At 53.1% G+C, this 22,373-nt stretch overlaps 1 protein-coding gene across 2 annotated transcripts; it reads left to right on the top strand.

Moving 5' to 3' along the window:
- Positions 1-12,755: 12,755 nt before the first annotated feature.
- On the top strand, positions 12,756-20,491 carry WFIKKN2 (WAP, follistatin/kazal, immunoglobulin, kunitz and netrin domain containing 2). 2 transcript variants are annotated; one of them, XM_025362583.1, is made up of 2 exons: positions 12,756-13,136; positions 17,636-20,491. In XM_025362583.1, exon 2 carries the CDS (start codon positions 17,705-17,707, stop codon positions 19,154-19,156), a length of 1,452 nt encoding a protein of 483 aa, XP_025218368.1. In that variant the 5' UTR covers positions 12,756-13,136; positions 17,636-17,704; the 3' UTR covers positions 19,157-20,491. The 2 variants fall into 2 exon arrangements, with proteins under 2 accessions (XP_025218368.1, XP_025218367.1); XM_025362582.1 differs by having other exon boundaries at positions 13,068-14,251.
- The last annotated feature ends 1,882 nt before the right edge of the window (positions 20,492-22,373 follow it).

Below are 22,373 nucleotides of genomic sequence, written 5' to 3'. Positions count from 1 at the left end.
TAGATTTAAAAGAAATTTTTTTTGTCGTTGAGACAAGGGTTTTGCTATGTTGCCCAGGCTGGTCTCAAACTCTCGGTTCAAGTGATCCTCCTGCCTTAACCTCCCAAAGTTTTGGGATTATAGGCATGAACCACTACATCCAGTCTGTATATTGCTCTGTAATAAACTATCCCAAAAGTTAGTGGTATAAAACATTTTATTTGCTCATGATCCTATGGATCAGAAGTTTGGGCAGAGTTCAGCTGGGCTGTTCTTCTGCTCTATGTGACGTTAGGTTGGTGCAAAAGTAATTATGGTTTTTGCCTTTACTTCTAATGGTAAAAATATTAGGGATCATTCATTCAACTACATAATAGTTAAATTCATTTAACTACATAGCTGGTAGCTGGGCTAGGCTGGAAGGTCCAAAAAAATGCATTCACATGTCTGGTATCTTGGTGCCCCTCCATAGATCCACTAAGTATTTCTCTCTAAGTGGCTAGCTGGGACTTCCTTATGACATGGTGGTCTTATGGTAGCTGGACTTCTCACACAGTGCTGGCTTCTAAGAGGAAACCTTCAAAGAGGGGCAAATGTGGAAGTCATGATCTTTAATGCTTGACCTGGAAGTTATACTTCTGTCACATTCTGTTGGCCAAAGTCAGTAGGGCCAGCCAGATTGAAGGAAAGCCCATCTCTCTACTGAAGGAATGGCAAAGAATTTGTGGCCATCTTTAATCCACCACGATGCCTAATTTGGCACTGTTGAACCAGAGATGAGAGCCTCAGGCTGCATTTGGAAGAGCTTCCCATAGGAACACTCCCAGGGCTTATCCATAATTGCTTACTTTAAACCTTGAAATTCTAACTTGAGTGCATGCCTTATGGTCTGACATATTCCTGAGCAAAGCAGTGGCTTTCCCTTATCATCATCTTCATCTCATCATCTTATAACCCTTAAAACTGGTGTTCATGTGGAGAGTAAATAGTTTGGAGGCATCACCAAATACCAGCATGGAATCTTGAATCAGGCAATGCATGAAGACCTCAAGCTCCTGCTAAGGGCTTCCACCCACCAACATTGCTTCCAGTCACAGTTTATGGGCCAGAACTAGTTACAGGGCTTCAACTTAACTGCAAGGAAGGCTGGGAAATGTAGGGAGCACATGGGATGGTTGGTGTGCACAAATGGCCTCTGCCACATCTTGTCTTCCTGCCTTTGAACGTTGTCATGTGAGCACTTCTGGTGATGGCAGCCATCTTGTGACTATGAGGAGAAGATCAAGAGAATTCCAGGAAGGCTGACCTGAAGCCCTAGTGTTGTTGAGCTGCTGAACCAGCCCTGATACTGCCCATTCTTGGACCCCTTGACATGTGAGATACTTTGGGTGAGTGTTCCATTACTGTTTTTGCAGCCAAAAGAACCTCACTTGATGCAATGGTGAATGCTTTTAAGAAAATAAAACAGGGTGAAGTGTCATATGACTTGGGGAAAGGGTGGCAAAAATCTAGGCGTGAGTGTGTGTGTAACAATGGACAAGGAATTGAGGGAAGTCTTTGAATGAAGAGAAAACACCACTATGGGAAAAGCTCTTTGGGCAGAAAGGACACATTACAAAGACCCTGAGGCAACCAGGCATGGTGGCTCACGCCTGTAATCCCAGCACTTTGAGAGGCTGAGGTGGGCCGATCACAAGATCAGGAGATCGAGAGCATCCTGGCCAACATAGTGAAACCCCATCTCTACTAAAAATACAAAAATTAGTTGGATGTCATGGTGCACGCCTGTCGTCCCAGCTACTCAGGAGGCTGAGGCAGGAGAATCGCTTGAACCCAGGAAGTGGAGGTTGCAGTGAGCCGAGATCGCGCCACTGCACGCTAGCCTGGTGACAGAGTGAGATTCCATCTCAAAAAATAAAATAATATTAATAATAAAGACCCTGAGGTAAGAACACAGCCATCATGTTTGAGAGGGAAGGCCAATGAGGCTGGAGCAGAGTGGTAGCAGAGAGGGACAGAATAAGGACCGAGAGGCTGGATGGGGTCAGAAAAGGCAGACTCATAGATAAGGTCAGAGTTTGACATTTTAAAAGACAGATTTGCCTGGGTGTGACTGCTCATGCCTGTCATCCCAGCACTTTGTGAGACCAAGGTAGGAGGATAGCGTACGCCCAGGAGTTCAAGACCAGCCTGGGTAACATAATGATACCATCTCTGCAAAAAAATTTTAAAAATTAGCCAGGCATGCTGGCATGCACCTGTAGTCTCAGCTACTTGGGAGGCTGAAGTTGGGAGATCTCTTGAGCCTGGGAAGTCAAGGCTGCAGTGAGTCATAATTATACCACTGCACACCAGCCTGGGTGACAAAGCAAGATCCTGTCTCAAAGAAAAAACAAACAAGCAAACAAGCAAATAAATAAAAACCAGATTTACTTATGTACAACCGACAAACAATATACTGCACATATTTAAAGTATACTCTTTTGGGTCAATTTTATTTCACTCAGCATAATTATTTTGAGATTCACCTGTATTATTGCATGTATGAGTAGTTTATTCCTTTTTATTGCTGAGTAGGATTCTATTGTATGGCTACATTGCAATGTGTTTAAACATTCACCTTTGAAGTTGTTTGTAGTTTCTGGCAATTACAAATAAAGCTGCCATGAATATTCATGTTCAAGCCTTCTGTGAACCATCCTTTCATTTCTCTTGTGTAGACACCCAGGAGGGGAATGGTAGAAGTATGTTTAACTTCCCTATTTTTTAAGAAGCAAACTGATTTATGAAGTAATTGTACCATTTACAATGGTGCCAAATGCACTCATTTTCCCAGGAACAGTGTATGAGAGTTTCAGTTCTTCCACATCTTTGCCAATACCTAGTATGACCAGGCTTTTACATTTTAACCATTCTAATTAGTGTGTAATGATTTCTTATGTGTATTCAATTTGCATTTCCCTGATGATGAATGATGTTGAGCATCTTTTATTTATTTTTATTTTTTATTTTTTTTGAGACAGAGTCTTGCTCTGTCACCCAGGCTGGAGTGCAGTGGCACAATCTCAGCTCACTGCAGCTTCTGCCTCCCGAGTTCAAGCAATTCTCCTGCCTTAGCCTCCCAAAGTGCTGGGATTACAGGCGTGAGCCACCACACCCAGCTGATTTTTGTGTTTTTAGTAGAGACGGGGTTTCGCCATATTGGCTGGTCTCGAACTCCTGACCTCAAGTGATCCACCTGCCTCAGCCTCCCAAAGTGCTGGAATTACAGTCATGAGCCACGGCACCTGGTCAGTGTTAAACATCTTTTATTACAATTATTTACCATTTATATACCTGTTTTGGTGAAGTGTCTGTTCAAATATTCTGCCCATTTTTCACTGGTTGCTTATTTTCTTATTATTGAGTTTTGAGAGTTCTTACATATTCTAGAATTCTGGATACAAGTTCTTTATCAGATATATGCTTTCCAAACACTTTCTGCCAATTTGTGGCTCGTGTTTTTCTTTTTTCTTTTTTGAGATGGGGTCTCACTCCATCATCCAAGCTGGAGTGCAGTGGCATAATAACAGCTCACTGCAGCCTCAACTTCTTGGGCTCAAGCAATCCTCCCACCTCAGCCTCCCAAGTAGCTGGGACTACAGGCATGGTGCCACTATGCCAGGTTAATGTTTGTATTTTTGTAGAGACAGGGTTTGGCCATGTTGCCTAGGCTTTCATTCTCTTAATGATATATTTTGCAGGGCAAAAGTAACATCAATTTTTTTCTGTCATGGATCATGTTTTGATTATTGTATCTAAAAAGTCATTGCTCCTGGGTGTGGTGGCTGACACCTGTAATCCCAGCACTTTGAGAGGCTGAGGCGGGTGGATAACTTGAGGCCAGGAGTTTGAGAACAGCCTGGCTAACATGATGAAACCCTGTCTCCGCTAAAAATACAAAAATTAGCTGGACGTGGTGGTGGCCACCTGCAGTCCCAGCTACTCGGGAGGCTGAGGCAGGAAAATCGCTTGAACCTGGGAGATAGAGGCTGCAGTGAGCTGAGACTGCGCCACTGCACTCCAGCCTGGGTGACAGAGCAAGACTCCATCTCTAAATAAATAAATAAATAGTCACTGCCAAAATGAAGGTCACCTAGATTTTCTTTTGTGTTATCTTCCAGAAATGTTATAGTTTTGTGTTTTACAATTAGCCCTTGATTCGTTTTTAGTTAATTTTTGTGAAAGATGTAAGGTCTATTATGTCTAGACGGGTTTTTTTTTTTTTTTTTTTTTTTTTGCATGTGGATGTCCACTTGGCCCAGCACTGTCTGTTGAAAAGACTGTTCTTTCTCCATGGAATTGCTTTTGCTCCTTTGTCAAAGACCTGTTGACTACATTTGTATGAGTCTATTTCTGGGCTCTGTATTCTGTCTCATTTATCTATATGTCTATTCTTTAACCAATACCATGTTGCCTTGATTTCTGCAGCTTAATATATAGCAAGCGTTGAAGTTGGGTAACGTCAGTCCTTCAACTTTATTTCCCTTCTTCAGGATTGTGTTAGCTGTTCTGGTTTTTTGCCTTTCCATATAAACTTAGAATCATTTTGTTGATATCACAAAATAGTTTCCTGGGATTTTGATCAGGGTTGCAGTGAATCTATAGATCTAGTTGGGAAGAACTGACATCTTGACAATTTTGAATCTAATCTAATCTATAAACATGGAACATGTCTTTCTTCTTCTTTTTTTAAATCTTGGCTCACTGCAACCTCCGCCTTACAAGGTTCAAGCGATTCTCCTGCCTCAGCCTCCCAAGTAGCTGGAATTACAAGTGTGAGCCACCACACCTGGCTAACTTTTGTATTTTTAGCAGAGACAGGGTTTGCCATGTTGGCCAGGTTGGTCTCGAACTCCTAACCTCAGGTGATCCGCCCACCCCATCCTCCCAAAGTGCTAGGATTACAGGCATGAGCCATCGTACCCAGCTGGAATATGACTTTCCATATTTAGATTTTCTTTGGTTTCTTTTATCAGTTGTATAGTTTTTCTTGCATAGCTCTTGTACATATTTTTAAAAGATGTATACGTTAAGTACTTTTTATGTTAATGTAAGTGGTTTCTGTTTAATTTCAAATTCCAATTGTTCATTGCTGATATAAAGGAAAGCAACTGACATTTGTATATTAACTTTGTATCCTGCCACCTTGGCTTTTTAGATGATGACAATAGAAGCCCCCAAACCCTTGGCCTTTGGTTGTTCCTAACTTTCCCAGGTGATCTTCGACTTTTGGAATCTGCATGCAAAGAAGAGAAGGAATTTCCCACACTTCTCCTTGGAATGGCCTGACCCAAGCACAGCCTCCTCGGCCAAGGCCCCCGCCTCCATGGGACCCCGGCCTCTGGAAAGTGGAGATGAGAGAGGAGTCAGCAGGTTTAGGAGACAGGGTGGGGCTGGGAGCTGCAGGTCTTGCCGGCTCTGCACGGGTGGCCCTAGCAAGATCACACCAGGGGATGGAGTGCATCATGTATAGCAAGGGCAACTATGGCTTTGTGAAACTTGTGTTTCAGTTATTCACATGAATATGTGTACCGAATCACAGTGAAACATGTATTTCTGGCCAGGTGCCTCGGCTCACACCTGTAATCTCGGCACTTTGGGAGGCTGAGGCAGGCGATCTCTTGAGCCCAGGAATTCGAGGCCAGCCTGGGCAACGTGGCAAAACCGCATCTCTATCAAAAATACAAAAGATTAGCTGCGCATGGTGGTGTGCACCTGTGGTCCCAGCTGCTCAGGAGGCAGAGGTGGGAGGATCGCTTGAGTCCAGGAGGTGGAGGTTGCAGTGAGCAGAGATTGCGCCAGCCTGGGTGACAGAGCGAGACCCCATCTCAAATTAAAAAAAAAAAAAAAAGTATTTCTCACTATGTGTTGCACTCAAAACATTTGAAAGCCCCTGCCACAGAGGGGTTTTCTTCCCTAAGGATTACAGATGAGAGGTGGGCTCCGTTCAGCTCAGCCCCTCGCTCAGTACCTGCCTCCCAAAAGTTCGTCCCATGCCACCAGCACCTCCGGCCCTGTGGGGTGAATCAAAGCTCTCAGCAGCTGAGCTCCGTTCTCAACTGTTCTGGCCACCCACATTCTACCGAGTGTCTTTACATTGAGATCATCTTGACTCTCGGTTTCTGTTAAAGAGTAAAACAACAACAACCACAGCTCTTTTTTTTTAAGATTTTTAAAACACTAAGTCTATCAACTCAGTGCTTAAAAAAGCACAGTTCTCAGAAAACAACACACTTCTGGAGAGGCAGTTCATTGAGTATTTTTAGGATGAACCTAAAAGGGGCAACTCAGGGTAGTTGTGGCATTTAATTATGACCAGGAGAGGCCATTGAAGAGTTTTAGGCAGGTGTGTTCATTTCCTGGGGTTGCTTGACAAATGACCAGGAACTTGGTGGCTTAAAACAGCACACATGTATTATCTAACAGTTCTGGAGGCTGGAGGTATGAAACCACCATGTTGGCAGGGCCACGCTCCCTCCAGAGGCTTTAGGGGAGACTCCTTTTCCTCTTCCAGTTTCTGGGGGCTCAGGTGTTCCTGGGGTTGTGGGTGCATCGCTCTAATCTTTGCTTCCATCTGCACATGACTTTCCCGTCTTCTGTGTCTCCATTCTCTCGCTGCCTTTGTAAGGATACCCGTCACTGGATTTAGGGCCCTCCTCGGTAATCCAGCATGATCTCATCTCAAGATCCTTAATTTCATCTGCAAAGACCCTTCTCCCAAATGAGGTCACGGTCACCGTCTCTGGGGGTTATAACATAGATCTATTTGGCAGGGGTGGGGGGCGGGGGGGAGCACCACTCAGCCCGCTACATTGAACATTTAAACTTTACCTGTATTTTACAACCCAGTTGTGGCTTTTGTTTTGTTTTGCTTTGTCATTTAAAGTCAGGAGGGCCCCCTGAAAGATGTTGTTTCTGAAGTGGGTCAGGAAGCAGTGGGCTGGGAGAAGACAGAGCGGGCCAGGGGTGAGATTGTTTAGCACAGAGGACAATGTCGTGTGAGGCGGAAGGGGGAGTACTGTGGAGAGCTTTTAAAGGTCAGGAAGCACGATGTTGCAGCCTCCAGAGTTTGAGAGTAAGAGGGACAAATGATAAGACCGGAGAAGTAAACTGAGGCAGAAGGTCACGGCAGTCCAGAAAAATGCTTTGGCCTCCTCTTGAAGGCATGGGGAAGCTATCTTTAAGCCACAAGTCTTGGAATCACGATCAGTCAGAAAGAAACCTGTTTCTCATCCCTACTCCAGCTCACCCCCACGCAGCCATTGGACATTCTGTTTTTATTTTTTATTTTTATTTTTGAGACAGGGTCTCGCTCTGTCACCTAGGCTGGAGTGTGGTGGCGCGATCTTGGCTCACCATGACCTTCTCCTCCCAGGTTCAAGTGATTCTCATGCCTCAGCCTCCCAAGTAGCTGGGATTACAGGTGCACGACACCATGCCCGGCTAATTTTTGTAATTTTAGTAGAGACGGGGTTTCACCATGTTGGCCAGGCTGGTCTCAAACTCCTGACCTCTGGTGACCTGCCCACCTTGGCCTCCCAAAGTGCGGGGATTATAGGTGTGAGCCACCGCACCCAGGCTTCATTGGACGTTTTGTATTGTTGGAATGAGTGTGAGAGGTGCATTTGACTTTAGAGAGCTTGTCCTCCTTTGCCCAGCAGCAGGCAGGGAAGCAGACAGGCCCAAGAGTCTCAGACCTTCTCATTTCCCTGTCATTCAAAGGGAGAAGGGAGGAAGGCAGGAGCTCCAGAGTGTGGTGAGTAGAGTAGCTGGGGAAGCTTTTAGGGTGGGGGAGACCCGAGCGGGAGAGAGGCCGTGCCTCTGTTTGTGGCATTCCTGCAGGCCTGGGAAGAGTGGAAACCCGCCCTCGCTGTGTCCCAGCAGAACAGGGTGTGGAGCCGGCCCCAGCCCCGCAGCCCCACGGCCTTCTGCCTTCTGCACTCCAGTGTTTGTCTTGGCTAAGAGCTGCACAGGGCTTTTTGAAGCTGATTCCATCCACCAGCAAAGCTGGAGGAGTCAGGACACGGGATCACAGAAGAGGCAGCTGGAAGGGGCCTCAGATGGGGAAATAGAGGTGGTCCCACAGTGAAATGATGGCAAACCAGCAGGAGAGCCCAGGGCCCCGACTCCTTGCACAGTGCTCAACCCAAGCACCATGGAGCTTCCCGAGTGGGCGAGGAGCCCGACACAGGCTCCAAATCCTCTAGGAAGACATTCGAATGCCCAAAGGAGCCCAGAATTGTGCTGTCCCAGAAGTGCCTCCTCTTCTGGGTTCCTGACACACAGACTGCAGGACTCCAGCTTCCAGAGGCTCACTGCACCTGTAGACCTCCCTGGCCCAGACAACGGTCTCCAAGGAGGCCCAGCTGACCCGGGACACTGGGCCATGCCCCACCCCTGACAACCCCATCATTCTCAGATCTGGATTCAGGACGGGCCCTGCTTTACCTCTCTGCTCAGCGAGGACCCTCCCATGTCCTGTTCCACACAGATGCAGATGGGTCACGTGTCTCACAGCTGAAGGCCTCCCCCATCCATCTCCACCATCTGCTGAGGCCCCATAATTATTCCAAGGCCCGGTGCAGCCTCACTCAGAGGGGAGAGTTCACGCAGTCCTGTAATGTAACCCAGGCCCGAGGCCGCGCAGGCAGGGGGTCCCCAGCTGGGTAATGAGCCGCTGGCTTTATTGAATTCTCTGGCTTGGGTCTGACTAATCACTGCCTTTAGCTGAGGCAACCTGGGCTGCCGTCTCAGCACCCTGACTAGGACTTCCTTCTTTCTCAGCACCCCAATTCCTGCCCCTCCTCCCCAAACATGTTTAAATGACCAAGATCAGGGTGGGAGGGGCTCCTGGGGGGCTGGCTTCCCCCATCCATTTGGGAGAAAATGTGGCTGGCTCAGGTCTGGGGCCCAAGCAGGGTAGACCAGAATGGGCCGCTGGGGTGTACTTTGCTGGGGTCACCCCGTGCAGCGCCTGCAAGACCTGCAGCTCCCACCCCCACCCCATCTCCTAAACCTCCTGACGTCCCTGTCACCTCCCCTTTCCGGAGGCCTGGGCGCTGTGGAGGAAGGGCCTTGGCGGAGGAGACTGTGGTGTGGGCCAGGCCTTTCCAAGGAGAGGTGTAGGAAACGCCCTCTCTCCTTTGAGATTCTGCTCAGGCTTGGGCCCCACCCAATGTCATGGTTGTGCAAAAGCAGACCCCAGGCCTCTCCCTCCTCTCTGTTCCCCAGCGCTGAGAGGGCTCCCCACCAGCATTCCCCGTTCTTATTTCTGCATGCTGGCTTTCTAGACTAGACGGTACCCGCCCTGTGGACAAAGATGGTTGTTCTTTTCTTTTTTTCTTTCTTTTTTTTTAATTTTTTTTATTTTTATTTTTTTATTTTTTTTTTGAGACAGAGTCTCGCTCTGTCGCCCAGGCTGGAGTGCAGTGGCGCGATCTCGGCTCACTGCAAGCTCCGCCTCCCGGGTTCACGCCATTCTCCTGCCTCAGCCTCCCGAGTAGCTGGGACTACAGGCGCCCACAACCGCGCCCGGCTAATTTTTTGTATTTTTAGTAGAGACGGGGTTTCACCGTGGTCTCGATCTCCTGACCTTGTGATCCGCCCGCCTCGGCCTCCCAAAGTGCTGGGATTACAGGCGTGAGCCACCGCGCCCGGCTTTTTCTTTCTTTTTTATTTTTGAGATGGAGTCTCGCTCTGCTGCTCAGGCTGCAGTACAGTGGTGTGATCTTGGCTCAATGCAACCTCCGCTTCCTGGGTTGAAGCAATTCTTCTGCCTCAGTCTCCCAAGTAGGTGGGACTACAGGCTCATACCACCACGTCCAGCTATTTTTTTATTTTATTTTTTTATTTTTATTTTTATTTATTTATTTTTTTTGGCGGGGGGGAGGGAGTCTCACTCTGTCGCCCAGGCTGGAGTGCAGTGGCGTAATCTCGGCTCACTGCAAGCTCCGCCTCCTGGGTTCATGCCATTCTCCTGCCTCAGCCTCCAGAGTAGCTGGGATTACAGGCGCCCACCACTACGCCCAGCTAATTTTTTGTATTTTTAGTAGAGACGGGGTTTCACCGTGTTAGCCAGGGTGGTCTCGATCTCCTGACCTCGTGATCCGCCCGCCTCGGCCTCCTAAAGTGCTGGGATTACAGGCGTGAGCCACTGCGCCCGGCCTATTTTTTTTATTTTTATTTTTAGTAGAGATGGGATTTCACCATGTTGGCCAAGCTGCTCTCAAACTCCTGACCTCGAGTGATCCATCCACCTCAGCCTCCCAAAGTGTTAGGATTACAGGTGTGAGCCACCATGCCCGGCCTGTTACTGGTTTCGATGCGCCCAGAACTTAGCACACGGTAGGTGCTCTAAAAAACCTTTCTGGAAAGAAAGAGAGGGAGCACGTGCAGTGTGAGGTAGGAGTGTGGGTGTGGGGTGTGCATAAGCCACGTGGCACCCAAGATACTCTTGTGGCACCTCTGTGCCTCCCCATCGTGGCTGCTAGGGGTTGGCTGACTTGGGAAATGGTGTCAGCTGTGCTGTCCTGTCAAGACCCTAGCAGCTCAGGAGTTGTTAATGTCAAGGTGAACCTGAGGTCAAGGGTCACCCAGAGTGGCCTGGTGACCTCCTCTCACGGCTCCTAGAGCAGGTTTGAACCCACCCTGGGAGGCGTGAAGAGTCCGTGGTTTTCCACCCTGTGACAGTGGTGGGGGGTGGAGGGGCCCTTCCAAGATGGGGCTGAGCCCAGCGCTCTCTGACCTCTCATCCTGAGTGGTAGGAGAGCTGTGCCTGGTGTTCTTGGGAAAAGGGGAAAAGGCAGATCATGCCCGAGGCCAGGCCTCTGCTCAGTAGACCCAGCCCAGCCTCTGCTCCCAGTGGCCCGAGTGGAGGAGACCCGGTGGACAGTGGGCATGTGCTGCTGAGCCACTCCCGCTGGGCCCACCTTTGGTACCGTGGGCTTGGTGAGAGTGGGGCCCACACCACCCACAGGGAAGAGTGTGAGGGACACAGAGTCAGCCAGACAGACAGACACACCGAGGGGAGAGAGAGAAGGAGGCAGATCCGGAGCCAGTTCCAAGGGCCTCTGGGAGGGAGGAGGAAACTTCAAAGCACTCCCAAACAGCTTATAAACAAGCCAGTGGGTGGGGCGGCGAGCGTGGGCTGGGGGTCGCTTTCTGGAGGGGCTGGAAGCTTGCACGGCGTGTGTGGAGGCCATAGGCCTGGAGTGGGCGGGAGGAGGGCCCAGCCTAACCTCTCTGTGACTTGGTTTCCTCTCCCGCACCAGAGAGCACCCTCCTGGGGCTGTGGTGGGGTCAGCAGCAATGTGCAGGTGAAAACGCTGTGTGGGCTCCAGGCCGATCAGATGTTATTTATTATTCTGAACTGTGTTTTGGTGGGAGACTTGGAAGGGCTGGAGGGAGAGTCAGGGTGTTCTGGGCCCCTCTCTTCCCCGATGCTGCTTTGAGAGTTCTCTGGGCAGAATGTCCAGGAACCGGGCCCGGAAAGGAGAGGCCCATGGCTTGAGACAGGACCCCGCTGGGTGCAGGGGCGTTCTCCATCAGCACCAGCAGTGGGGGTGGGAAGGCCAAGCTTCCCCTGCCCTGCCCTGTGCCCCTCTCCCGCTCTCCTCAGCACCCCCACACCTCTGCTGGGCACCTCCCCTCCTCCCACCCTCTCTCATCTCTCCCACGCCCTCTAATGGTGTCTTGGGACTGCCCAGAAATCAGCCTCCTCTCCTTGGATACTTGTCCTGGCCTAATGGGGCTGTGACAGTTTTTCTAAGTCCTGCTTAGAAATGTGTCACTGTCCATTTCCCTTTGTGCTATCAAAGGAGGCTGCGCAAACCACGTTTGTCCAAGGGCTGTGTGAAGGCCCCCGCGCAGAGCAGCTGGAACGCGGGCTGATGAAATTACAGGGAATTCAAAGCAGCCGGCGTCGCCCGCTGTCTGGCTTCATTACGGGGACTGGCCTCGAAGGGAAGTTTATTCCAATAATTTAGAGGATTAGGATCTGACACCCTTCATTAGCGATTTGACATAAGCAGAAAAGACAGATCCTGCAGAATGGCCGCACAACGGGAAGGAACCAGCTCAGGCGAGGAGAAGGCAGCGCCCGCCCGGCTGGGAAGGGGAAGGGTCTGGGCGTGGAAGCAAGGGTCCCATGGCCGTTTTACAGTCCTGTGAGACGGGGAGCTGTGTTCCTGAAGGGGAAAGTGGATGTGGGGGAAGGAGTGGCCTGGGTTCAGGCCTCAGTTTCCTTAGCTGTAAAGCGAGATTACCTTCAGGATCCCTTCTGTCTCTGATGCGTGTGGGGGCCACCCCACTTACTGTCCCCAAGGCCCTTGTGGTTTGGCCTTGGAAAGGTACCTCTCTTTCGGGGCTCTATGCGCCTCCACCCCCCACCCCCAGGATCGAGTGACCAACGCGAAAACACTCAGACTGCAGGCTGCTCTGTGGCATTTTAGATACAAGCCATTTGCTGCCAAATGGGGGAGAAATCGCCCCCAGCCCCTGGCAGCTTCTGGCTCTCTTCCCGGCCCCTCCACAAATATAGCCCCTGATGTTTCAAAAATTTCTTGTCCAGTCTGTGAAAACCAGAGTTTGGGCTGTGCCTTGACAGCAGTTCTGACAGATGGATGGGGGAGGGGTGGTTTTAAAAGGCCCCTGCCCACACCCAGCAAGCTGGTGTCCCTGTTTCCTGTACCGTGGTGGGGTAGCTGTGCGAAATGGGCAGGTTGCTTAGCCTCTCTGTGCGTCCTTTCCTCAGATCTGAAATGGAGGTGCAGTTTGTTGTGAGGATTAAATGAGATGATGCATTCAGAGAACCCGCACGTGTGAAGAGCCCAGTGCATCTGGCAGCTGGTGCCACCAGGACTGCTCAGTGTATGTGACCTTGGGCAAGTCGCTTTCCTTCTTTGACCACAGACCTCCTTTGGGAAGTGGGGGAGGCCAGACACGGCTGGCAGCTCAGAAGGCGCTCACCGAAGAGTGGCCACTGTGGTCGTCAGCGAGGGCAGCTGGACTCCGGCACAGTCCCGAGACACTGTGACCGCGGAGGTTTTCTTGGTGTGTCAATGGAAGTGGGAGGAATGTGATCCGTCCCAGCCGCCGGGGGAGCCAGAGCATATCTGGTATGTGTCTCTGGAATGATTTGGGGGAAATTAACTGAAGTTGGAACTTAAGACGCAAACTGCCCTGGACACAGAGATACGGAACTGTCCGTGTGCACACCCCCTACAAAGGGCCAGGGCCGGGGTGGGAGTCGGCTTACAGGGCACAGCGCGGCGCAGGCCCGCCCTGGAATGGCCGTGAACTTGTTGTTTTTCCACGTCATTTGCTCTCAAATGTACTATCAAGCCGGGCGATGCTAACCCGGCGGCTGCAGGTCCCTCCTCGTAACAAGCGATTGTGTGTTCTTTAGAGGTGGCCAAAGGGGAGGAGGGGGCCCGGCCCCAAGGAGGTGGGGGAAAGGGAAACAAGCCCTCCTTCAGAGTGAGCTTGCGTGTCCTGGAGCCAGCTCCCCGCAAAGCACATGCCATTTCTGGCCCTTGAAGGGGTTAAAGGCCTCCTGGAGTCAAAAACAAGCAGGTGTCCCACCGTGCCAGATACGCTGCCTAAACTGCTTCCAGCTTCTTCTTTTTTTTTTTTTTTCTCCTTCTGCAATAAGTCTGTGATCAGCCACGGGACAGAGGCGCCAGCAGCCTGCCTGTGACAGGCATCAGGTTAGCTGGCTCCCACTCGGGTGGCGCGCCCAGGATATAAATCCGGGCGCGGGCCCCTGCTGCGGCTCCTCTCCCTGCACACTCAGGAGAGGGAGCTTCCTTCCAAAGACCTTTCTTTTATCTGAAGCCGCACAGCCCTGCAGGCTGTGCTGACTTGGTGGAGGCAGCAGCGGCAGCAGCCTGAGCAGCAGCCTGAGCAGGAACCTGCTGGGGTGGGGAGGGCAGGTGTCTGCAGCCTCTGAGAGGAAGGTCCTGGTGGGCCCCAGATCCTGGCATCGTTTCAGGGGAGGTCTCTAGCCGCCCCAGCCTGCACCATGTGGGCCCTAAGGTGTCGCCGGTTCTGGTCTCGCTGGGAGCAGGTGGCAGCGCTGCTGCTGCTACTGCTGCTGCTCGGGGTGCCCCCGCGAAGCCTGGCGCTGCCACCCATCCGCTATTCCCACGCCGGTATCTGCCCCAACGACATGAATCCCAACCTCTGGGTGGACGCACAGAGCACCTGCAGGCGGGAGTGTCAGACGGACCAGGTGAGTGGGGTTCAGAGACCAGAGATGGGCCACGTGAGCCTGTGAGTGATGGGGGTGGGAGCCGTGGGGTGGGGACTGTGCGGGAGTGTGAGGAGGGCCAGGTGAGTAGGGTCCAGAAGCCGCAGTATGAGATGGACCAGGTGAATGGGATCCAGAAGTGAAAGTGTGGGACGGACCAGGTGAGTGGGGTCCAGAAGCGGGAGTGTGAGATGGACCAGGTGAGTGGGGTCCAGAAGCCAGAGTGTGAGATGGACCAGGTAAGTGGGGTCCAGAAGCGGGAGTGTGAGGCGGTGAGGCGGACCAGTTGAGTGGGGTCCAGAAGCCACAGTGTAAGGTGGACCAGGTGAGTGGGGTCCAGAAGCCGCAGTGTGAGGTGGACCAGGTGAGTGGGGTCCAGAAGCCGCAGTGTGAGGTGGACCAGGTGAGTGGGGTCCAGAAGCCACAATGTAAGTGGACCAGCTGAGTGGGGTCCAGAAGCCACAATGTGAGGCGGACCAGGTGACTGGGGTCCAGAAGCCACAATGTGAGGTGGACCAGGTGAGTGGGGTCCAGAAGCGAGAGTGTGAGGTGGACCAGGTGAGTGGGATCCAGAAGCCGCAGCGTGAGGCGGACCAGGTGAGTGGGATCCAGAAGCCGCAGCGTGAGGCGGACCAGGTGAGTGGGATCCAGAAGCTGGAGTGTGAGGTGGACCAGGTGAGTGAGGTCCAGAAGCCAGAGATGGACCATGTGAGCCTGTGAGTGATGGGGGTGGGAGCCACAGGGTGGGGACCATGCAGTAGTGCCCTGCAGGGCCCAGGAAGGTGAAGGAACACAGGCCCCATCCACCTGGAGAGAAACAGGGCACCATCCTGTCTATTAACACTGAAGCGTGGAAGGAGAGGTGGGAGCGATGTCCCACTTCATCAGGGACTGAAACCTGAGGATTCCTCCTTCATGCATGCTGAGGGCTGCTGTGGGCCAGCACCGTGCCAGGCATGTCATGTGTGTTGACACAACAGGTCAGCATGGTGGGCATCAGAAGCCCCCTCACAGGTGAGAGAGTGGACACAGAGTCAGGCAGGGAGGGCACAGGTGCCATGGCCAGTGAGGGAACGGTGGGCTTGGAACCCATGTTTAACAACAAAGCTTTGGTTGCACTGGACTCCAGGCCACCTCCCCAGGAGTTTGGACCCTGAGCCTGAGAGCAGACCAGGCTGATGGCAGGCCAAGCAGGAGCAGCTCTGAATGGATGCTGTGGTGTCCCTGGGAGGAAGGAAACCACGTTTCAGCCTGTCAGCTTCCTTGGTCCTGCCTTCTGCTCTGCATCAGAGGGCAATGCCACAGAGCAGGGCCGGTTCTCTTCTAGTTCCCGAGTCATTCCCTAGGGCCATTCCTGCCCGCCCCCTCTGAGGCAACAGGCTGTGGGACCTGTACCTGCTCCAGGCAGAGCTATTTCCTGCCCAGCCTGGCCGGCTCTGAGGGCAGCACCGAGTGTCCCCGGGCTCCAGGTCCAGGCTGGGGCATCTCCAGGGAACACGAGAGACAATGGTGCCCCCGTAGATGCCTGGTTTACTCACAGGAGAGCAGAGGACTGACCTGCAGAGAGTGGCGTCAACCTCACAGTGCCCAGGGACAATTCTTAGGCCTCCCAGGACAGATGCCTCCAGTGGGCAATGGTGGTGCCAAGTGAAAGGAAGATGAGAAGTCAGGAGGAGTGGTGGCTGCTCCCATCTGGCCAAGGTCACGCCATTAGTTGGCTACATTTGCAGGCACAGGCTGGTCTGATAAACCAGGTAGGGCTTGGGGATGGTGAGACTCTGGTGGATTTTGTGTGTCTTGGGGAGAAGGCACCTGTGGAGGGCTGCGGATCCAGACAGCCCTTGGGGAGATTCTGACCTCCTTACATGGAAGTGTTCTAAGGACCCCCTCTAGGTTCCCTGTGGCCAGAAGTACCTTTCCTCTGGTGCCCAAGGACCCAGGCTTTCATGGACCTCCGGGTCCTGAACGTCCTAGGGAATGGGATGAGGCTCAGGCCAAGAAGGTTCTCCTGCTCCCACTCCCTTTCCTGCCCTCCATTCCCTGCGGGGTCCCTCTCCTGAGAGCTGCCCATCCCTGTCCCAAAGCCTCCCCTGGTGTGGCCTAGAAGACTATGCCAAATAAGGGCTGCAAAACAAAGTCCCCATTCTGAGCCGAAAGGGGTAGAACAGTAAACAAGTCAAACAGGCAGGCTCCGTGCAGCCAGGGTGGGGGGACACTTCCCCCCTCTTAGCTGATGTGGAATGTCAAAGAGGCTGAAATAAAAGTTGGAATGACAAGAGGCCAGCCCTGGTGGGGAGTAATTCACAGAGTTACTACCTGGTGGAGGATTAGGAGCGTTGCCTGCCTGCCCAGTGGGTACGATGTGTTATTGTCGAAAACACCACGTGAAATCCTTGTTTGTGTCGGCTCCAGGAGCATGTTGCTAATTTCGAGGAATTAAACTAATGCTTTACGTGGCTCCACAGAAAATCAGAGGGGATTACGGCCTGGCAAGTCCTCGCTGACGGCCTTGCTGACCTTTGCCACACAAGGGGACATTTTTTCTTGTTGTTTTCCCCGTGAAAGGTCCTACATGGAGCTGACACCTGGGCCTGGCAGAGCCTGTGACTCTGAGACCCAGCGTGCGGGACCTGTCATGCCTGCCCTGACTGTTGGCTGTGGATCGGTCTGGGCCCTCTCACAGCCTCTGTTCCCCGTGTGTGTCGGTCTCCTTGAGGGGAGGAGAGGTGTGGATCACCTCAGATAAAGTCCCGGGGCATTCCCTTCTCAGCCTCTGACGTGACCTCTTCCCAGTCGGCAAGGCATCCTCGCTCCCATGGGAAAGAGATGAAAGGCAGGCCTACTTGTTCAAGCTAGACCTCATTTGTGCTATATGATGCAGGAGAAAAAAAAAACGCCATTTATCGATCCCTTCCACTGGGAGCTTGGAGCCTTGTTCTGCCACTTCCCATCTCTGTGAACTTGGGCATCGCCTCTCTGAGTCTCTGCAGTCTCGTCTGTGAAATGGTTGTAGGAAAACTTCTCTTAGAGTCTTTGGCCCACCCCTTCCGACCCTGCCAGCTGTGTGACCTTGGGAAAGCTACTTAGCCTCTCTGTGCCTCAGTCATCATCTGTAGAGTGGAGATAATGGCTGTAACCTCCTCTGGCTTGTGATGAGCACAGCAAGCTCACGGATGTCAACGTTCTTACACGAGGGCCTAGCACGTAGGAGATGCTATGTATGCATTCGTCATTATTTTCAAATGTTTTGCTCCCACTAGATAGGGAGTACATGTTAGTTCACCTCCCCATAAACCATGGGGTAGGATAGGGAGCCCCTCCTTTCCTCCTCCTCCCTGTTCAGGCCACTCTCCCTGGCTCTTTCAGGAGTGTGAGGCCTATGAGAAGTGCTGCCCCAATGTGTGTGGGACCAAGAGCTGTGTGGCGGCCCGCTACATGGACGTGAAAGGGAAGAAGGGCCCAGTGGGCATGCCCAAGGAGGCCACGTGTGACCACTTCATGTGTCTGCAGCAGGGCTCTGAGTGTGACATCTGGGATGGCCAGCCCGTGTGTAAATGCAAAGACCGCTGTGAGAAGGAGCCCAGCTTTACCTGTGCCTCGGACGGTCTCACCTACTATAACCGCTGCTACATGGATGCTGAGGCCTGCTCCAAAGGCATCACGCTGGCCGTTGTAACCTGCCGCTATCACTTCACCTGGCCCAACACCAGCCCCCCACCACCTGAGACCACCATGCACCCCACCACAGCCTCCCCAGAGACCCCTGAACTGGACATGGCGGCCCCGGCCCTGCTCAACCACCCTGTGCACCAGTCGGTCACCATGGGTGAGACGGTGAGCTTCCTCTGTGATGTGGTGGGCCGGCCCCGGCCTGAGATCACCTGGGAGAAGCAGTTGGAGGATCGGGAGAACGTGGTCATGCGGCCCAACCATGTGCGTGGCAACGTGGTGGTCACCAACATTGCCCAGCTGGTCATCTATAACGCCCAGCTGCAGGATGCTGGGATCTACACCTGCACGGCCAGGAACGCGGCCGGGGTCCTGAGGGCCGACTTCCCGCTGTCGGTGGTCAGGGGACATCAGGCTTCGGCCACCTCAGAGAGCAGCCCTAATGGCACGGCTTTCCCGGCAGCCGAGTGCCTGAAGCCCCCCGACAGCGAGGACTGTGGTGAAGAGCAGACCCGCTGGCACTTCGACGCCCAGGCCAACAACTGCCTGACCTTCACCTTTGGCCACTGCCACCGCAACCTCAACCACTTTGAGACCTATGAGGCCTGCATGCTGGCCTGCATGAGTGGGCCGCTGGCCGCGTGCAGCCTGCCCGCCCTGCAGGGGCCCTGCAAAGCCTACGCGCCTCGCTGGGCTTACAACAGCCAGACGGGCCAGTGCCAGTCCTTTGTCTATGGTGGCTGCGAGGGCAATGGCAACAACTTTGAGAGCCGTGAGGCCTGTGAGGAGTCGTGCCCCTTCCCTAGAGGGAACCAGCGCTGTCGGGCCTGCAAGCCTAGGCAGAAGCTCGTTACCAGCTTCTGTCGCAGTGACTTTGTCATCCTGGGCCGAGTCTCTGAGCTGACCGAGGAGCCTGACTCAGGCCGCGCCCTGGTGACTGTGGACGAAGTCTTAAAGGATGAGAAAATGGGCCTCAAGTTCCTGGGCCGGGAGCCGTTGGAGGTCACTCTGCTCCACGTGGACTGGGCATGCCCCTGCCCTAACGTGACTGTGAGCGAGACACCACTCATCATCATGGGGGAGGTGGACGGCGGCATGGCCATGCTGCGCCCCGATAGCTTTGTGGGCGCGTCGAGTGCCCGCCGGGTCAGGAAGCTCCGCGAGGTCATGCACAAGAAGACCTGTGACGTCCTCAAGGAGTTTCTTGGCTTGCACTGAAGCCCCCCCACCTCCTTGGCCCCCTCCCTGGCCTTCCTCCACCTATCCACCCCAATGCCTCTCAGCAGACTGGGTGAGGTCAGATTAGACAGGCTTGGGCCAGCCGGGAAGCGTCAACCGATGTGTCAGAGAAAAAGCCACAGAGGGTCTCAGATCAGTGTCTATTCTTTGGGTTCAATAAGGGGTTCATATCTTTTTTAGCTCAGGCGGACAAAAGGAGAAGTCAGTGGACACACGGAAGTTATTCCTGACCACCAACTTGCTCAGACATTCTCCTCCTCCCCTCACTGGCCCCACACCCCTAGCTCTCCCAGCCACCCTCCCCCAGCCAGTCTCCCAGAAAGGGTTTAAGCGATGGTCGCTGTGTGCTGGTCACAGGAACAGTTGAATGGATTGGCTTGCAAAGGGGGTAGGTGGGGAGAGATAGGAGGGCCCAGGGACTAATGGGACACCTTTCCCACAGCGTCCTCAATTGCTGTGAGCAGAGGCCACTTGGGGTTAGGGGCATGGGCAGTGGCAAGCTGGAGGCAGAGTCCAGCCCAGGACATGACTTGCCCTGAGTGGAAGCTGCTGGAACGGGTGCCTTTGGGTGGTGGTCAACTTGCCGCTGAGGCCACCACGGCACCAGCAGAATACATATTTCTTCTCCTTGGCTGCATTGGTTTGTCGATCTAGTTCAGTTGAACTCAGTGGACGTTCTCTGAATGCTTACTGGGTGCCAGGACCACAGAGAGATGTTAGCTACTGCCCAGCTCTTAGTGCCCCAACACAGATGCCCTCGTCCCGGGGCCCCCAGACGCACCCCTCTGCTGGACTCACAGCTGTCTGGAGTTTCTATCTGATGGATGGTGTGCTTTCGTATCCACTGGCTTCCTTGAGCATAGAGCAGACAAAAGCCCCGGGATCTGTTTGGTAGCAGGAGAAATGAAGGGAGAGGAAAAAGCAGGCAGGGAAGGGGGTAGTAAAGGACTGAGAGAGGAGGGAGGTGGCTGGAGAAGGAAAAGGAACATTGCTCAATGCTCCCATCTGGTGGCGGCCTCGGGAGCCCATAGGAACCTGGAGGGAGGCTCTCTGTGAGACCTGGGCAAAGGATGTGGCAGCTCGTTGGTGATTTTTTTGTGTGTTTCCAGACTTCCTGTGTAGGCCTGGCCATCCCGCCACTAGAGAGAGGATTGGGAAGCCGCACTGTCAGCTCTGCATCTGCCCCCACTACCCTCCTCTGCCCTATTCTGTCCCTGCCCCTCCAAGCTGAAGAAGGTCCTTGTGGGGCGTCCTCATTTCTTCCTCAAATATAAGGAGGAAGATACTAATTAAAAGCTCATAGTATCAATGGCCCTGCTTGTGTGTTTCATTTGGGTTATGATGGGGAAGGGAGGGAGATGGGTAGTGTCATTTGCTTTGGTGACCTTACAAGAGGGAAGTCTGGCCAGTGGGAGCATCTTTGGGGGTTGGAGAGACGCTGGTAATATTTGGGCCCCCTTTGTAGCTCCAAGGCCCCTTAACTGCTGCTCAGCTCAGCTCTGTGAGTTAAGCTGAGGTCAGAGAGGTGAGGTGACTTGCCAAGAACACAAAGGCGGGAAGGGGTGGGGCCCAGTCCAGGTGTTCTGATCTGTAACCTGCTGTCACCCCAGCGTGACAGCACAGTTGGTCAGGTCCAGACCCTGCCACCAATGGTGTCAAGTTCAGAGGCGAGAAGGTGGAGGAGATGGGAACGGAGCAGGCAAGGACAGCTGCCAGCTGTGACTCACTAGGGGGCCTCTAGGTGAGGCCTGGTCCCAGGAAGACTCTGCGTCAAAGCCCTAGGTATGCTCAGGTCATGGGGCTCAGTTCCCAGAATGGGGACAGCAGTGCCTTTGGCCCCAGGGAGGCCCACAGCGGCTCCCCAGCCCTGGAGACGTGTTCAGGAGCCCTGAAGCCGTGGCACACCCCACAGCCTGTTTGTCCCCAAGAGGCACCACTCCCCTGCACACTTGCCTGTGTTTTCCTGGGCCCCAACCCAAAAGAAGAATCCAGGCCCAGCCTAGCCTGGCCCACCCCATCTCATCTGCAATAAGGGTGCGAGGAGGAGGTCGGGAGCAGGAAGAACAGAGGCAGAGGATCCAAGGTTTCTCAAGTTGACATCGGGAGAACACTGAGCACAAAACTGAGCCACCAAAGTGGTGTGGGCAGCAGCCACGGGCCCCCACCCTGCTCAGGTCAGGTAACCAAGGAAGGTGAGGATGGTCTCATCCTGTCCTCAGAGACCCAGGGACATTCTGTGCACCTGCTTCCAGCTCAAGCTCCAGCACATTGCCATGCAAGCTGTGGGGGCAAGTGTCCACATGCCAGCGCCTGTCACCTCCCTTTCACCCCCATTTGCACAGATATGGGACCTGAGCACTGCAGCTGGGCCGGGGCAGCAGGGTCCCCAGTCGCATGTCTGCTTCCCCGATGAAGGTGTGAGGTTCAGGAAAATCCCATCTCGGGGCCTCTAACCAGACCACTGCCCACTCACAGCCCCAGACCTGGGGTGCCTGTCACACTCCAGCCCCACCTAGCAGAGCGAGAAAACTCAGCCCGTGAAGTCAGACTTGCCTAGGTCTGAATCTAGGCTCTGCTGCTTACCTGCGATCTCTCTGAGTCTCTGTTTCCTCATCTGTAGAACAGAGGGTAGTAAGATCACTCTATACAAGAGGCTCGGGAGCTGGGCCCTGTTAACTGGGTACAACTGGAAAGCCCAGGAAGGAGGGCCTGGTGCCGAGTGGCTGCCCCCTCCCACCCTCAGCAGCTCTCCACTCAGAACAGACCCTAGAACTGAAAGCCCTCCCCTCGCGTTTCTGGGTCTTGGGCTTTGCAGCTTCAAATGTTTTATTCTGTTGCTCACAGAGTATATCCAAACTGAGCACCACTATAAGCTGAGGTGGGGTTCAGAAAATATGGGCACTTAGAGAATGGGTGGTTTCGAACCTATTATAACTTCTGACCTACTACCTGGCATTCTATCCTTGAAACCAAGCCAGAGTCCTTTCTTTCTGTTACCCTAGGCCTTATACAAAGGCTGGCATCTAGCAGGAGCTCAGGAAAGGGTGGATGGAGCTCCCGGGGCCTGGTTGCCAGCCAGTCTCGGGAGGTTGCTTTGCTCAGTCAAATCGAGGAGATTTGGCCCCAGCCTAGGTCCCGGGACATAATGAAAAGGAGGCCCCTTTATCTAGGCTAAACTCACTTGTCTCCTGTCTGC

Source organism: Theropithecus gelada, chromosome 16, assembly GCF_003255815.1.
Source record: "Theropithecus gelada isolate Dixy chromosome 16, Tgel_1.0, whole genome shotgun sequence".
In the NCBI taxonomy this organism is placed as follows: Eukaryota; Metazoa; Chordata; class Mammalia; order Primates; family Cercopithecidae; genus Theropithecus; species Theropithecus gelada.
The sequence above is the reverse complement of the archived record's forward strand: the minus strand, read 5'-3'. Positions and strand labels throughout refer to the sequence as shown.